The following is a 17,232-nucleotide window of genomic DNA, read 5'->3' on the forward strand; positions in this document are numbered from 1 at the left end:
GTCGACCAGCCTTTTCACATTCACGGAGGTAATTGACAAGAGGATCTTTGACTCGAGGGAATTTGAGCTCGGACTTGCGCTTGGTTTGACTACTAACACTACCAGCAGTGTCTCGAATTGAAGCTTCTTCTTTCAGCCAACGGCTGATGTTAAGCTGACTGATTCCTAATTCCGGATGTATTCTAGCAAAGCGTTGGACAGTTGCTGTTTGACTTTCACCATTCTTGTGATACCAATTCATTAGCTCAACACGTTGATTATAAGTCAGGGTCTGTTTGGTGGCCCCGGATTTCCAATTCGTCCTTTTTGACTTGATTGGTTTTGATAAACAAGACCAAGCCTTCTTTCCACTTCCGAGATCAAGAGAATCAGATGATTTTTGTTTAGTTTCTTCTTTTTTGTCCATCTTAATTTTGGCTTTTTTGGATAAAATCAATTGATAACGTGAGATGACAGATTGTAATGCTTTGAATTCATGAAGACCAAGTAAACAGGGGTTGAATTCATCGAGAGACAAGAGTACATCTACTGTAAGCTGTTCAGTAACTAAATTTCCTTCGTCGTCAAGCCATTCTTGGTCTTCATAAGATAGAGTTTGGCCGCCAGCTTGATTGGATTTAATTTGATCAGCACGTGTTTGAGCTTCTTCTTTAAGGTTTTCAAGCCCTTGCTCCAGATGGTGTAAATTGTGTTCTTCAAACTGTAAATGTGGTGGGAATTGAGAGGGCTTGAGCTTGGATGGTGCAAGAAATATGATATTTCCAATTCGAGTGGCATGAATAGGATCTTCTGCAGTGAATTGAAGTGGTTCAACCCCCAGAGAGGGCACCTGGCTGTCTGACATCGCAGAAATTGTAGGACAGAATTGTTTGATTCAATTTCAAGGGGAAAAAATCCTTCCAACACGCTTTATAAGTATGTGTTTAGACTTTGGGGATCTCAAAAATTCTATGCATTATGGTTTTTGACATATTTATGCAATTAAGAAAAAAAATTGCCCGCACCAGTTGGGTGGAAGCCAAAACCTATGCATTTTTGCTGGTTATGCATGTGCGCGGGTATGCATGTGCGTGAGTGTGACTGTACTCCGCTCTTTGGCAACAACATGGCCACCCCTTTCCCATTGTAGTAGTTGCATAGGATTGAACTTCCTTCCGCGTAGTGGTCCCAGTGCCTTTTCAGTAACCTCTCTATCGCCCCAACCGGATCGAGCAGAGATTTGCATCTTCTTAAACATAAGTATTGAATTTTGCCTGGCTTAGCTGTTTTAGCTCCTTTCAACACAATTGAGATCTCTTCACCATCTTTTGACAACTTCACATCATTCAGTGTTATTGCTTTTGCTAAATTCAATGGGACTAATTCCCCTAATTGAGCCATCCCCCAGAAGGCGACAAGGGCTACCGTTACGCACATCTCCATCACTTTGTCCCCGCGCTTCATTCCTCTCAGTAAACTTGCCAAATGCTTAATTTTCACTGCCTTCTTCTGGATCTTCATTGGTCTCGCCGCATCAATTGTTTTTCCCGCCTTTATCAACAGTGTTATTGTCTTCTGATCTATCTCTGGGAACGGTTTGCGGTGGTAGAGATGCCACACCCTTAATCCAGCTAGATAAGACTCGATTGTTGACGGTTTGATTTCTTCTTTGTTCACCGGTTCACCTTCAGGCTTTGGCCCTGCCCACTCTATAAAACCTTTGACGGTCTCTCTCAACACCGGTAGGACTTGGTCTTGTGTGAACCCTTTACTTCGACCGTATGCTAACAGCTTTTTCACCCCTGAGTTATACTGTATCAACGTCTCCTTCGACCAACTGCCTCCTTTTACCATCAGCCTCTGTACTCTATCTTCATGTAAGGTCTCCACACCCTTCTTGTCCATAATAAACTATTTGATCTTCCTAAACTCATCTCCTCTTCCGTTCTCTCCTCCTAGGGTCCTTCTTCCTACTCCTGCCTCAAGTACGGTTGGAGGTCAATTGGCATATTGATTCGGATCTCCGTGTGCCATTCGAACCGAGTTGTGAAACCTCTCAAGAGCCCATCTGCTCTATTGTCGTTGGTCCCTACTCGTTCTTGCTTAATCAACAATTGGTATGAGGTGAGTAGTTTTTGGATTTGTTTCCACTCATTGTTCACTGCTCTATCTTTCGATCTAGAGTTTCTCATTGCCGCCTCGGTGGTTGTATTATCAGTCCACACTTTGAAACATCTCCCCTCTGTTTCAGCTATCTTAGCCACCATCAGGATTCCAAGTCTCACGGCGACTGTCTTGATCCAGACTATCTTCCGTTTCACTTCCTTCTCGTCTACATTGTTCCATCCTCCGAGTAATCTAAACCTGCCCCAGTGGGTCCCAATCTTTACTCCTACCCCGTAAGACGTCAAAGCGTTGCCCACCCAATTGATGTCAACTGGTTTGACCGTCAGGATGATTCTCATATTCTCAAACGTCGTGAGGACTTGCAGCCATTCCTCCAAATTGTCTCGCACCGGTTGGGATATGCCTCGTTCAGCGCTCGGCACCACCAACATAGATGCCTTGGATCGGGAGATCCGAGGTATCGTCGGATGCAAATCCTCGGACAGATCTTATCCGAGGTTTCTGTCCAAGGTATCATTATGCGCCCAAAATTACCTTGGATCAAAACCTCGGATAGCTTCTGTCCGAGGTTTCAGATCCGAGAACGCCTCGGATTTCCCAATCCGAGGTTAATATGCTGGCAGTGCTGGTTTCGCCAAGGCTCTTTCCACACGTAGAGTTCTTTCATATAACACTTTATGTCTGGGAGGATATAAGTTAGGTGTCCAATTCTCCCTACAAATTTCTCCACTTTTTCTTTCTTCCACTTTGCTCCTCCCAGCAGTTCTCTTATAGCGTCTATTCTCTCTTGCAATTTCTCTTCTGGGAGTCGTACTGTTTTATTAAGGCCGTTCCAAATGAAGCCTAAATATTTCTGTTCCTCAGCGAAATCAGCAAATTTGGTACTGTTGGTTTTCACTCCCATTCGGGCACTCAAATCTAGAAATGACTTCATGTTTATTTCGCTCCCTTCTTCTCTCAGGATGAGGTTGTCGTCCACCCACCTGAAGATTTTCGGGATTCCCAGAGCTTTTACCATAATCTCCTTCCACACATCTGCGGCCCTACCAAACGTGTCGCATCCTGCCACCCCGTCAAAACCAACCCTTGTGTCTACCCACAAAAGGCCTTCGAAATCTAAGATAAGTAGGAATTTCCACTGGGACAGGTGCGTAGGTATTTGCCTATACGCCTTCTCCCATTTGACATTACTATTTTTCAGGAAATTCGCCAGTGCATTCCATTCTACTGGAGTTTCGTGTGCTCGATGCATTATTACATCTCTAATACAAACCTTACTTAAACTTGGTATACTTAGTATGCCAGGTTTAAGTCTTGTACGGGAGGGGCGCCGCCGGCGGCTCGCCTGGGTGGGTGGGTGGTACTTTGAAACATAATATATGTTTGAGAACCGAACGATATGAGTTGTGTCGAAGATATCGCGAGATATTGCTTGTGCGTGTGTGGTGGTGCGCTGGAAGAAATTTTCCCTGGTTTCCTGTTTCACTTGGGAAACTCTACAAGCATATCCTTATATCTCACTGCACAACTCTGTTCCATGGAACTACACACCAAGTCGTGCCTTGGTTGGTGCTCACAATCCATTCTACTGGAGTTTTGTGTGCTCGATGCATTATTACATCTCTAATACCAACCTTACTTAAACTTGGTATACTTAGTATGCCAGGTTTAAGTCTTGTACGGGAGGGGCGCCGCCGGCGGCTCGCCTGGTTTTGCGTGAGTGAGAAATTCCCTTTCTCACCCCTGTAAAACCAGGTGCTCTTTGTCTCAGTCGCTCAAGAGGTGTGGGGCTCTTGGCTAACCCTTCTGTCGAGGTGAACCTGTGAGTCTCGGCCCGACGAGTTGACCCACACCTCACCGGAACTGCTTGGCAAGGAAAAACTTAGCCTTCCCCTTTCTATTTCTTCTTGGTCACCCGCAGTTACCTTGTGTATCCACAAGCCTCACCTTCTACACTCACAGCTCGCTTGCGTACAAACTTAATTTGTAATTGAACTCAAAACTTTGAACCAAAACTTTAATTGTTCCCAATACATTTGTAATAAACTAATCATTTAAATCTACGCTTGGTGGTTCCATTATACTGAACCTTGCCACAACTTAATCTTGGCATCTTCTGTCTACCGCCCTGAGAAGGATTTTGGTTTCTTCCAGATCCTCCCGGTTATACGTTTTCAAGTATGTTTCAACTGCCGTCAATTTCCATCTGCCCGCCTTCATAATTCTCTCTTTCCTCCAGCCTAAACTCCAGCGTAGGGAGGCACCTCCTACCCTAAAGGAATGTCTGGACCATTTCCCATCCTGTGCACCTCTTTTTCCCCATATCTGGGCCACCTTCTCCATAAAAAGTTCTTTCCATAGCGGCTGTCTAACTTTTCCACCTCCTATACCAAAAAGTGCATCTGAGGTCTTCCTCGCTGGGATCTTAGCCATCATCCGCTCCAACGCTGCTACCGGATCCAGAACTGACGGCTGAGTTTCCAACCTATCTCGTCACCATCATCAATTGTATATCCCATCGGTCAGCCTCCACTCAAGACTTCCACCTGACTGCTTATGCTCACCTTATCTCCTGGGCTTCACCTGGCTTTGCGGTCTTTGCCTTCCATAGGCGTAAGATTGCCACCTTTGACTCCCCTTCGCCTTCGAAGTGTAAGCCGTCCACAGTGATCATTCCTTCTTCTCTCGACTGTCTTGTCAATTCTCCCAGGCGCATCATTCCCCAGAAAGCAACCAGGGCCGCTGTCGAGATCATTTCGTCTAATTCGTCTTTCCCCGCAAAGTTGAAGACTATGTGTAGGAGCTGCCTTACCATCACTGGCGTCTTCTCGTTTCTGACTATTGCTCCTTTGTCTCCCCTAAGCAGTTTCACCTCCTCCGCCCTCTCGGTTGCTCGTAAGATGCCTTTGATCATTCTTTGGTCTAAGTCCGGCGGTTTTAGTTTTGTCGCCATCTGCCAGGCGACTAATCCAGCCAGATACTTCTCCAGGGTCTTCGCCCTCACGGTCCGCTTTGCTGAGGTCTCTTTCGTTGAGATCGAGTCACCCGCCCATACTGGGAAACCGTAAACGTCATCATTCACCAAAGGAATTGCACTTCCCCAATCCCTTCCTAGGCTCTCTATGTACTGTTTATACTTCGACACCGCACTTGAATATCCTTGGAGTGTACTTTCCGCCCAAGTCCCGCTAACCATGTGTCGAGCCACACGTAAGGTTTCCTCATCTTCGATTTGCTCTTCTAATCTTTTGAAACTCGGTTTTTCTTTGCTACCCATTCTGAACTTTCTTCTAGGTATCCTTCTAGGTCGGGTGGTAGATCAAATCTGATTCTGTTCTCGATTTTCCTACTTCCGTCCGTCCCTCTAGATAGGGCGTCCACGATGTTTGTTTTTGAGGTTACTTGTTCCTCTTCCAGGTCGCAATCCAACTCCGCTAAACGGCGTTGGATCCGCCTCCATTCGTTGTTAACTGAGACATGTCGCGACTTCAGGTTTCGTACGACGGCCTCTGCCGTCGTGTTATCCGTCAGGAATTTTATTCTCTTCCCTGCAACCTCTACCGATCTCGCCACTACCTCCAGGCCTAGTCTTATCGCGACCGTTTCGGCCCATGCGATATCTCTTGTCACCCCTAATGCATTGAATTCCGACCATCCTGGCTTGAGCTTCCACTGGTTCCAGTTTTCCCCAATTAACACCCCTATGCCATAGCCCGTCGACGCATCTCCGACCCAACCAACATCTACTGGTTCTCGCCTTGGCAACAGTTTCCTGTTCGTGAAATCACTCATTGTCCTCTTCCAGTCCCAAAGATCGTCCAACACTGACTTAGGCATCCTCCTTTTCGCCTTCTTGTTCTTCCACTCCGCCATCCAGCTATACATGCTTGGACAGAAACATTTCATCTGCGGTACAATGTTCGTTAAATGCACTAACCGTCCCGCAAGTCTTTCTATGTCTTTGAAGGTATGTTCCTCCCTACTTAGGGCCTCGTCTATCTGCAGTCTCCTCATCTGTAACTTGTCTTCCGGTAATCTGACTGTTTTGTCTTTTCCATTCCATATAAACCCTATGTATTTCTGCTCAGTCACGAATTCTAAGTACTTCCCCTCGTTTGTCTGCACTCCTAGCCTCGCGCTCAGAGCTACTACATCCTACATTGATGCATTCCGTACGTCTCCTTTTCTCCTTACAAATAGATTGTCGTCCACCCACCTGAAGACTTCTAGAAATTTTAAGTACCTTTTCACTAACTCCTTCCATGCGTCCGCAGGTCCACCAGAACTTCCGCAACCTGCAACTCCGCCAAATGATACCCGTAAATCGAAATATATGTAACCATCTGGACATCGTATCATGAGATACCGCCATTGGCCTGGGTGAGTTGGAATCTGCCTATAGGCCTTTTCCCAGTCATAAATTCCGAATTCCACTTCTGTATTGTAGTTGTCCACTAAAAAATTCTTGACCCTGTCAAAATCGTCCCAGGTTGTCTTGAACTCGTCTTTATTCACAAAGGAGTTTACTGACGGAAGATCTTCTTTATTTTTAGGAAATGACAAATCATTTATTATTCTGATTGTCCCATCTCCATTCACCACACTCCCCATGGGGCTTGTCCTGAAGAAACCGATCTCCCCGTATACCTCTTCTTCCGTAAATGGTCCCACCATCCTTCCGGCCTTAACTTCCTTCCGCAATTTCTCTCTTATCAGATCTTTCTCCTTTTCTGATCTCGCATGGTTATTATCCGGTGAGTAGAATTTCCAGCCTTTTAATCGATGCTCGGGAATTCCTTGGTGGAAACCCTATCTGAAACCTTTGATTATCCGTCTGTACTTCTCTTCCAGGCCTAGCTCTCGTGCCATCTTTTCCCATTCCTCCAAATCCATTTCACACTTCACCTCTGTCGGCCATACTTTTTCTTTTCCTTTTTCCTTCTCCTCTCCGTCTTCTTTCTCTTTAACTTCGACCTTGTCCTGGTTTCTCATTGATTCTGTCCTTTCTTCGGATTCCATTCGCAACTCTCCTGGCTTTATTCCTTCACTACGGCACCGTTGGTGCGCGTCAAAAATTGGGACAAATTTGGGAACAAACATTGTGTAAGTATTATGTATTTCATCTACCTCAGGGATCATATAGGGGATACATGGTTCGCTTCCATTTAACACTAACGATGAAAAGACGAATTGGACTGGGTCTTGAACGCATGTAGAAACTGAGATAGGTTCAAAAAAACACAAGAAAAAAGAAAACAGGAAAAGAAGAAAAAGGGGAGGGTTGTAAAGGAGGAACAAAGTATATATATATATATATATATAAGGATGAGTGAATCCTTCACATGGCCTGTCAACCACCATCCGGTGAATCCCTTCTCCTCCTCTCTTTCCATACATCAATAAGAGACTGATGTGGTCTCTTCTCCTCTTGGTGACTTCTTCCTATTACTTCCTCACCCTGGTCTGAACACGTATCTTATATTTGTGTCAACCGTGTGGATCTTGTCCCGTAAGGGCATCAGACAACGGAATTGGATGGGAATGAAAAAGAACATGGATCAGGTCAGATGATGGAATAGGATTGGACATGGGATCAAGCGTGAATCAGGGTAAGCTCTTCAACATTTCCCCCGTGTGCTGGACCTCTTTCTGCTCACCATTTGGTATTATTTTTCGCAGCATTACCACTGTTGCCACCTTTTGAATTTCCACCGTTTTCCCCTCCTTGGTTGTTCTGGGCGTAAGAACTGCCGCTAGGTTGTCCATAGTCTACCCAGTTGTTGTTGTTTGCATTGTTCTGATTCTGGTACGAACGAAACGGTGCCTGTGGGTATGGCGATGGTTGATAAAACGGAGTCTGACCGTAGCTTCCTCCGTAAGGTTGGCCGTTAGCGTAGCCACCGTACGGTACTCCAAACCCACTATGTAAGGAAGGAGATTACTCAGTTGTAGCATATCTTTAGTATCTGTATAGAGAGGGTATATATGTTGTCCATCCCTCTCCTTCCTTCCTTCTCTTCTCTCTGAGGTTTCTCTTCTCCACTCTCAATCTTGTGTTCCTTCTCTGACCTTCTGTTGTGGTCTAGGTATGGTCTCCCTCTCGGAGGTTTCTCTTCCTCCTCTCTCACTCTTTCTGTTCCTCTCTGATATCTGTTTGTGGTCTAGACCTCTATCCTAGTGAAATACACGTCGGTTATATATCAGTCTAGGCTTTGGCCTGCGAGTCCCATCCCAGTGAAGGTCGAGTGATCCTCGACCTTACACACTACCTCCAACAGGTGCGAAAGGTGCGCCACCTCTTCTTTGCCAGTTGTTGTTCTTGAACTTCTTGTTATTCCCCCTCCAGTTTCCTCCCACCTTTTCACCTCCGTTTCTCCTGTGGTTGTTCTGGTTACTGGAAGCGAACTGACGTTTCTCTGTGCTCGTGGTCGTTACCTTTGAGGTTGGCGCCTCTGAGCTGACAGGTTGTTCGTTTAGGACCTTCTGAACTGTGGTGTATGGGTTCTCCGAGAAGCTTTGTTCTCCTTTGGCATCACATTTGTCCTTCACTGCTCTTAAGATGTCCTCGTGCAACCGCCCCGCGTTACACATCTCCCGCTTTCTTGATGGTCCTATCGTCACCTGCATCAACAAGCGTCTCACCTTCCACAGGCACCCATTGGAATAGGTCAGTTAACATTTCCACACTTAGCCTTGGCCCTGAAGGCAATGGGGAGATGGAGACACTAAAGAGATTTATCTCTTACTTTCATGCACTAGCGCAAGGCTACCATCCAGCAGCTTGTTGACTGCCTTATCTCCATCACATTCTCCTTATGCTTCTCCAGCATCCCAGCAACTGTTTCCATATGGTAGTGCTCCTCCACGTAACAAATGAACAAATCAATTGCATCAATCCATTCCCCGTAATCCAACAAGAGTTCGTCTTTAGGAGTAAGACCGGTGTACGTGAAAGACTCGTCACCTTCTTGAAGTTCTTTGACTGACTTGGGCTTCTTTGTTGCTGCCTTTTCAAAGTCTTTGTCTATCCACTCCATGTTGAAAACCGTGAGTGGTACATATGCTCTCAGCTTTATCATGCGCTGATTGATTCTGTGTGACGACTGCAATAAATTCGTGTTAGAGAATTCTTTGTCGACAAATTCTATTTCCCCTTCAGGGTCAATTAGATCTCGGATATCCTGATCCTTGCGCTTTGGCTTGGTTTGACGTTGGCCGTCTGTCACTTCAGCTATTCTGGCGGACACTCTCGCGTCTTCTACCGGTGGATGTTCTGAATCGCTACCCCCGGCTACCAACGAAGCTGACCTAGGCCTCCTACCTTGCGGCGGTTCGACTGGATTAGTCACCTGAGGTGCCTGCTCTTCTCTACGCGTGACTCCAATCTTGAGCAGGTCTTCCAGGTTGTACGGAGGCTTGCCATACACCTTTTCGAACGCTTGTAACATCGTTCTACCCAACGCTAGATTGCCGCTAGCATAAGCTTCTGCAATGTTCTTCCACCATAGGTCCTTATTGTGATTGACAACTGGTGCCGGCGGGTTATCTGTTTGGATGCGGAACAGTAAACCAATTGGTTAGACTAAATGTTCCTGTGTTCCTTAAACACTCTAATCCTCCCATGCTCTTTAACATGGTCTAACATGGCTTCATGCGCGTTCGCGTTCCTTGGTCAGATGTAGCTCTGCCTGCCTTGACCCTTGTCGGATAGTCCCCGATGGATAGATATAGCTCTTCCAGCCTCAACCTTGTCGGTCGGATCTCCTTCTCTCTAAATTATCTTGGTCAGATTTAGCTCTGCCTGCCTCAGCTCTCCTGGACCCCCTCTACCGTTGGTATTACGGGTTATTCTGTGATAGATTGAAAGGATCTAGCTCCTACAGCCTCAACCTAGCGGTTGGCTCCCAATTAGAGAGTTGTAAAGGAGATGCTACTACTTCCTGGCGACAGGCCCCAAGTAGAAATCTATCCAAGAAGTCATGGGGTTGGGGTTGGGGGGGGTTGTGGGGTACACGGAGATGAAAAGTTTGTTCTTTCCCTCAAGTTACTCACCATTTATGTGTAACCTCAAAACCTGACGTGGTTCACGACCTTTCCCATCTTCCTCTCCTCCTTGCTCTCTCTCTTTCCCCTTCTCACCGTTCACTTGATTTCCTTCTCCTCCTTCATCATTGTCTTCCTCTTCTTCCCCTTCGGCTTCACCACTGTTCACCTCACCTTGTTCCGGCGTTTCTGGCACAAGAACTCTTGAACTCCCGGCTTCGTTCTGGTGTTCTTCTCTGTTCTTTGATCTGACTCTCGTTCCGGGTCCTGCTGCTCCGGCCTGCAAAGCCCCTTCCGCTCTTCTTCGCGATTCTGCTAATTCTTCGTCAAAAGTTGTCATCTTGTTTTGTATCTCGGATGTGTTTTAAATTGGCCTAAACCTTGGACTGTGTTAAGATGTAAATTTTTCTTTGAAACGTAATATATGTTTGAGAACAGAACGAGATGAGTTGTGTCAAAGATATCGCGAGATATTGCTTGTGCGTGTGCGGTGGTGCGCTGGAAGAAATTTTCCCTGGTTTCCTGTTTCACTTGGGAAACTCTACTACATGGTTGCACCACTCTACAAGCATATCCTTATATCTCACTGCACAACTCTGTTCCATGGAACTACACACCAAGTCGTGCCTTGGTTGGTGCTCACGAAGAAGTCGTCCCATGTGGTCTCAAATTCATGTTTATCAACAAATGAATTCACTGAGGGAATAGTGTCATCGTCCTTTGAGTGCAATAGATTGTTTATCATTCGACAAGAACCGTCGTTGTTCACCACACTCCCCATGGGGTTTGATCAAAAGAAACCGTAACGGTCGTGGACTTCTTGGTGAGTGAACGGTCCAAATAGCTTCTTCTTGTATTTCTCTTTTTTCATATTTCTTTCTATCTTCTCGCGTACGAGGTTCACTGATTCTTGATTCTCTGGCGTATACCATGGCCAATCCAGAATTGCGTGTTCAGGTATTCCTTGGTGGAAGCCTGACTTCAGACTCTCAATGACGTCACCCCACTCGTCCATCAATTCGAACTTGTTCATCGGTGCTTGCCATACCGGTATATCAAGTTCGCACACAACTTTATTCGGCCAACGTGGATCCTTTCCCGCCAATCTCATGAGTTCATCATTTGCTCTCAGGACTTTCACAGCCTTCTTCCCCCTCGGGTATGAATTGTGAGGGGAACGGGAAGGGTGAATACTAGGGCAAAACGAGCTATTGGGTACACAATCTCATCAGTTCACATTCTGTTATCTAGGATACTTCATTTCAATGGCGGGCAAATACCGTTGGGACATCAATCGGTACGCAGACCTTCCCATCCCTCTCTCTCATTACAAGGTTTACTCACTTCTTGTGGTTTCTCTCTGTATAACCATTATCTCTCCCTCTTTTACCGGCATTACCTGCGCCGTTGTTCCAACCGCTACTGCCTGCACCCCCAACTCCACTCCATTACTCGTACCTCCTTGGTTTCCACCTCTGTTCTCCCAATCTTTCCTCCTATTGAAGTTTTTGATAAAATTCCTACCTCAATAAGGGTTGAGGCCGGAGTTGTTGATCGCCGTCATGGCTGCTGGTCCGGTTGGTATTGTTGTTGCAGGTGTTTGTTGGGTTGTTGGTAAGTGTGACTCGTGTCTTTATTGAGCCCATAAGGTTGATCTAACGGACTGAGTGTTTTTCGTAACCTCCACCTTATCTACCGTATCACTCGTCTCACCTCTACCCACGTCATCCCAGGTTCCTTTCTGTCCTTCCCAGCTGACTCCGTTGACTGGGTCTATCATCGCTTTAACAGCTCCAAAGGCGTATGGGTTGTCCCTGTAAGTATCTTCATTTCTCCTCAGCGTCTCTCTCCCTGCTCTCTTCTCATACTTCTTGTCTCTAACCCTGATATCTGCCATCTTTCCATCTGGTCCGACCTTGAACGACATGTATGCTTGTCTCATCTCGATATCATACCTCAATGCCACCATCCAAGAATCTTCATTCTCCGCTTGGATCTCCAAAACATTATCAAAATGCTTCCTCATTGCCTTTACCACCTCATGTTGCTCATAAAACGTCAAGTAGGCCAAAAATAAATCTTTCTGAAGGTGCCATTGTGCCACCGTTGTGCGCCATTTGCTCGGAATAGGTGACCCGTTGTAGGTGTGCAAGTCTGCGTCCTTGGTCTTCACTCTGGATGATTTTGTCAAGACCATACTCATGTCTTGTCTTAGCCAGACTGGGTCAAAGATTGAGAGAGGGATGTAGCAATTCAAGTCGGACATGACTGAAGCCCAGTATCTAGAGAGTTGGACAAGTGTGTGATTCAAGGGATTGCCGGAGTCGATTTGCACTTGTTTCTTCAAAGTCGGTTCTGTTGAAGTCCCCTTATTCTCTCTCTCCCCGCCTTTCTTCTCCTTGAACTCTAACCACTGTCTTTGTTCCTCCACCAGGGCATCATACCTTGTTTGATCATGGGCTGTAAACACTTTTTCAATCTCCTTGTCCATTCTCTGGAGCAATCTATTGGTAGCTGTTGTAACAACTGGTTCTACAATTGATTTTCAACCCCCCAACACATGTCAGTATTCATAATATTCCTTTCATCTCTAGCAAGGCATTCCTTTCGGAGAATCTGATCTCTGTCCTTATTCCTCCTTTGTCCCAAGGTTCCCTACATCTCATTCTGAGGCATTTCCATGTGTGGAAGAATTATCATTCGGACACTCCCGAGTAGTCTGGGTATTTCCTCAAATATAGGACAGGATGTAGGGATCTCCGCAAGTTTATGGATGAGGGAGGCTAAGAACCTAGAGGGGGGGTGGGGGGGGATGGGAAGAATGACCCAGTGGATCGTTTTGTCCTTTTCTAGCTTACCATTAGATGATGCTGGGTTTTCCTCAATCACCACTCCTCCCACAATTCTATCATTCCATACGCTCTTTCGACTGTTTCCATTGTCTCCTACTGCCTCCCATATCCCTTCTTCTTCATCTTCTTCACTCTCACCTTCTTCCTCCGCTTCTCTGGTTTCTGGTTTCTGCTTCTCCCCCCTTCTCTCTCAGTAGCGCTTCCAACTGACGTATCCTCTTCTCCGCTGCTTCCTTCGCTTCTTTCTCTACCATCAACCGTGCTTGAGATGCCGTTTCCTTCTCTTCTGCCAGCTTAAGTTGTTCTTGCTGTTGTGTCAAAGGCTTGATCCTAATCAGGCCTACCGCTTTCCCTTTTCCCTTCCCTCTTCCTTTCTGTGTTCCGGCTACTGGTTGCTCCTCATTACCTTCTTCTCCTCTTTGATCTCCACTCGTTCCTTGTTGATTTTGCACTTGAGTTTGCGTTTGATCCTGGTCTTGAGTCTGAGTTTGATCCTCTTGTTCCGTTTGCGTTTGTCCTTCACCTACTTCTTCCTCGTTTCCTTCTCCGTTCCTCAATTTCCTATCAATCTGGTCTTGAAAACTTTCACTATCCATTTTTGTTGTAAAAAAATGTTTTTTTTTTGAATTATAGTAATTTTAATGTTTCCGTAATTTCAATGTTTCCAGTGAAATTGAGAATGCCAAGAGATCTTGAAAAAAGGAAAAGTGAGAATGAAGAGCAAACTTGCGACGGCTAGGAATTGTATCTTGAAGGTGTTCAACTAACAGCTAGGAAGTGGTATTCTACGGGTGAGAATTTTCCCCCAGTTTACCACTCCTCCTAGCGGGTTCTTCCCCATGTCACGTGAGTGACATGCAGAGACTATTCTTCTGTCACACTCAACCGGCTCCTATGGAAATCTTCCACATGTCGTACCTTTGGTGTGAAGGTGCCATTAAAAACAAATCCAGGTTTTACACCATGATGATAGTAATACTCATTTTGTAAAAAAAAACCATTCATTTTCTGATTCAAACTAGCTGTGCCTGTAAGATACAACTATATCTACATTACTTATTGCTCAGAAATTTCATCATGGTACAAATTTGGTTTTCTATTTGACCAAGTTTTATTTCTTGACTAATTTTGAGAATAAAAAGAATATGTAGAAACCCCCTTCAAAATTATTTTTTTAATTAGTTTTGATCACTTCAGGATCATTCTCAAATTGGTTGGCTGTGATGTTTGAATTACATATTAAGATGAGAAAAGACTGAAATTGAGATTCTTAATACACAGAGAATCCAATTTTAATTTCTTCATCTTAACTCTTCAAACTCTTCAAACTTTTTTGAGAAATACATTTGAAAAAGTAAAGATCATTTTGTTGTGAGTATATGCAGTTAGGTTGATACTATGATTTTTGTCTGTGAGGAATTGATCTCTTTGCAGACCCCCCTACTATTACCCAAAAACCATCTTTGGCCTTATATTCCCATTGATATGATATCAGTCCTTATCAATTCTTATACCAACCAGCCACCAATTTTTCATTAACCTTCTCTTAATCCCAATCCGATCCTTTGAAAGAAACCTTCAGATGAAAAATATGAAAATCTTGTATCAAAAACAACATGCATTTGTTTCAAAAGAAAAAAAATGAAAAATTAATAATACAAGTTCAACTATGTAATTTAATCTTCTTTCAATCAGAAAAATCAAAAAATCAAAATAAATCAAAAAAGTAAAAAATAAAATAAATAAAATAAATAAATAAAATAAAATAAAATAAAATAAAAAAAATAAAAAACAAAAACAAAAAACAAAAACAACCTTGGTTCATTTATACTATGCGAAACTTCTTGACATTTACATATATACCTATATATATAATGTACAACAATCCTTTTCATATTGTAAAAACAACACAATATAAGAAAAAAAACCATGATTTACATGTACAAAAACCTAAACCAAAGATGAAAAAGAAAAACTCCAATCATATATATATCATGCATCTCTTCAACAATAATTTTTCTTGATTCTCTTTTCTAAACCTTAAATAATCCTATAATCTTTCACTAAAACCAAAACCTCACTTACTTCCTTCACATTCCTTCAAGGTTTAAAAAATCCTTTTAAAAGCAATCATAAACCAAATCGAACCAATCCAAACCAACAAGATTCCAGGCCCATAAAGTCCCAGTAAGATCAACCAATCATAATTTCCTCTTAACCTAACCTTTGTGATCACCTTTCTTGTCATCACCAAGTCTTCCATCTCATTCTTGTCTTCTTTTTCTTCTTCTTTAGAACCTTCACACATCTCTCCTGTCTTGTAAAACCTTTCTAACATCTCGTCTTTCATTCTCCATTGTTCTCTTAACCATTTATCAAACTCAATCGTTTCTGATGGACTTGGATCTATGATTTCGGTAGCTGGTGTAGATGATGATGAAGAAGTTGATGATGGGTTTAGATGGGATGTGCCAATTGGAATTGAACTGATTGGAATTAATCTTAAGTGAATATGAACTTGTGGTGGTGAATGTCCATAACCAAAGATCGATTGTAATGTATAAAAATCTTGTCCATTCCTAAATCCAAATCAAAAAAAAAATCAACAAAGTCAGATTAATGGAGTCTTATGAATTTCAAAGGCGGTTTCAGGATTCATCAGATTGAAGTTTACCCGTATGCTGGTATGCCTGGATATCCGATTGTTAGATCAATCAGTTGTAAATCAGGAATACTTCGACTTAATGCTCTAATACAAAACAATGTACCCGTCGAACGTGGCAATAAACAATGTTTTAAATCTGTCTAAATTGATCATTCATTTCCAATCCCGAACAAACCCCAAGAATTATCATCAGTTTTTTTTTTCTTCCAACCTGATCAAAACAAGATGGTATGATTTAAGTGAAATGAAATTAAAGACTCACAAATCCAGTTTTTTCGGCATATTTTTGACTGATCGGTCGGGTTAATGGACTCACTAAAGTTCCTTCTGGAAAGATCAAGAGGGTTAAACTTTCGAATGCTTGGTTCGGTTTAAGTTTTGAAGTTGATGAGGTTTGCTTGGCCATAGTGGTTAAATGTTCGATTAAACTTGATTTATCTGATGCCCATGATCGGTTTAAAAAGATAAACGAAAAGAGTTGCATGGCCTAAGTGAAAGGAAAAAGAGATTTAGTGATTGGGTAAGAGAGGTCAGAGGGTAGGAGGCAAAGGCACTCACGGGTCCGATGATTGGAACCCATTTTAGTGAGGCTTTGAGGATTATGATGATTGAACCGTGGATCTCGGCAAGGTATGCTAGACACCTGTGATTGAAAATTTGGCAAGGCAATTGAAGATTAGGTTTGAAGAATTTATGGGAAAGAGAAATGAGAGACGGACCAGATGTATAACCAATCAGCATAAATCTAAGTTGATTAAATGCCGATTCATAAGATAAAACGCGTCAAGTTAAAAGATCAGTTTGAGTAATGAAAGGTATTTCTTTGAATCTGAAGCAATCTCGATCGAAAAAAATAACTCACTTGATGATTTGCCATTGTCACTAGAATAAGAATGTAAGGATCAGTAAGGAAATCGATGGATGAGTTTGATATTTGATCAATGACTGACCAGATCGTTTAGGTAAGTCAAGAGAGATCACTCTTCCAGACTTATCACGTTTTACCATTTGTCTTAAATCTATACCATCATCAACCGTAATAACAAGTTTAGTAGGACCAAAGATCTAAAAAGTAAAGCAAAAAAAGTCAAGATTAATGAGAAGAAGAAAATAAATCATGAGATAAGAAAGATAAAAAGCTTAACTTGAGTAGCCACTACTAAAACGATTCCAAAGACTTGTTTAGCAAAGGAATTTAATTTCCAAAAAAACCCATTAAACCCCGATTTAAAGAAAATCAAAGGAAAGAAAATAAGTTGAGTTGAATGTAATAATAAGAGTGAAATGAAAAATAAAACGTTAAAGTTGATTAATCTGATGATAGATTTTGATTTAGGTGATCTATTCTTGACTGGAATCGATTGAAATAAAGGTTTTGAAGTGTTGATAGTCATGATGGTGTAGGATTTGATGTTGATGATGGATTGATGGATTGGTGGATTGGTGAAAGTTGAAGTGGCTGTGTTTAGTGTGAGAGTTGAAACATATCAACTTTTACTTCACTAAGACTGACACTGATACTTACTCTTTCATATCAATCGAGATATAGTTTACTTACCAAAACCG

General features: G+C 43.2%; 2 protein-coding genes across 2 annotated transcripts; both read right to left on the minus strand.

Moving 5' to 3' along the window:
* Positions 1–11,782: 11,782 nt before the first annotated feature.
* On the minus strand, positions 11,783–13,597 carry MELLADRAFT_104640 (uncharacterized protein; the record flags this gene model as incomplete). The annotated part of the gene is made up of 4 exons (XM_007407859.1): positions 11,783–12,064; positions 12,485–12,681; positions 13,008–13,163; positions 13,213–13,597. 4 exons carry the CDS (start codon positions 13,595–13,597, stop codon positions 11,783–11,785), a joined length of 1,020 nt encoding a protein of 339 aa, XP_007407921.1.
* Positions 13,598–14,586: 989 nt separating this feature from the next.
* MELLADRAFT_77256 (uncharacterized protein) lies at positions 14,587–17,079 on the minus strand (the record flags this gene model as incomplete). The annotated part of the gene is made up of 8 exons (XM_007407858.1): positions 14,587–15,580; positions 15,676–15,806; positions 15,929–16,153; positions 16,225–16,309; positions 16,386–16,411; positions 16,529–16,548; positions 16,617–16,731; positions 16,812–17,079. The coding sequence occupies 8 exons, from the start codon at positions 17,058–17,060 to the stop codon at positions 15,109–15,111; spliced, it is 1,323 nt and encodes a 440-aa protein (XP_007407920.1).
* Positions 17,080–17,232: the final 153 nt, after the last annotated feature.

The sequence above is a fragment of the Melampsora larici-populina genome, assembly GCF_000204055.1.
Source record: "Melampsora larici-populina 98AG31 unplaced genomic scaffold MELLAscaffold_10, whole genome shotgun sequence".
NCBI classification, from domain to species: Eukaryota; Fungi; Basidiomycota; class Pucciniomycetes; order Pucciniales; family Melampsoraceae; genus Melampsora; species Melampsora laricis-populina.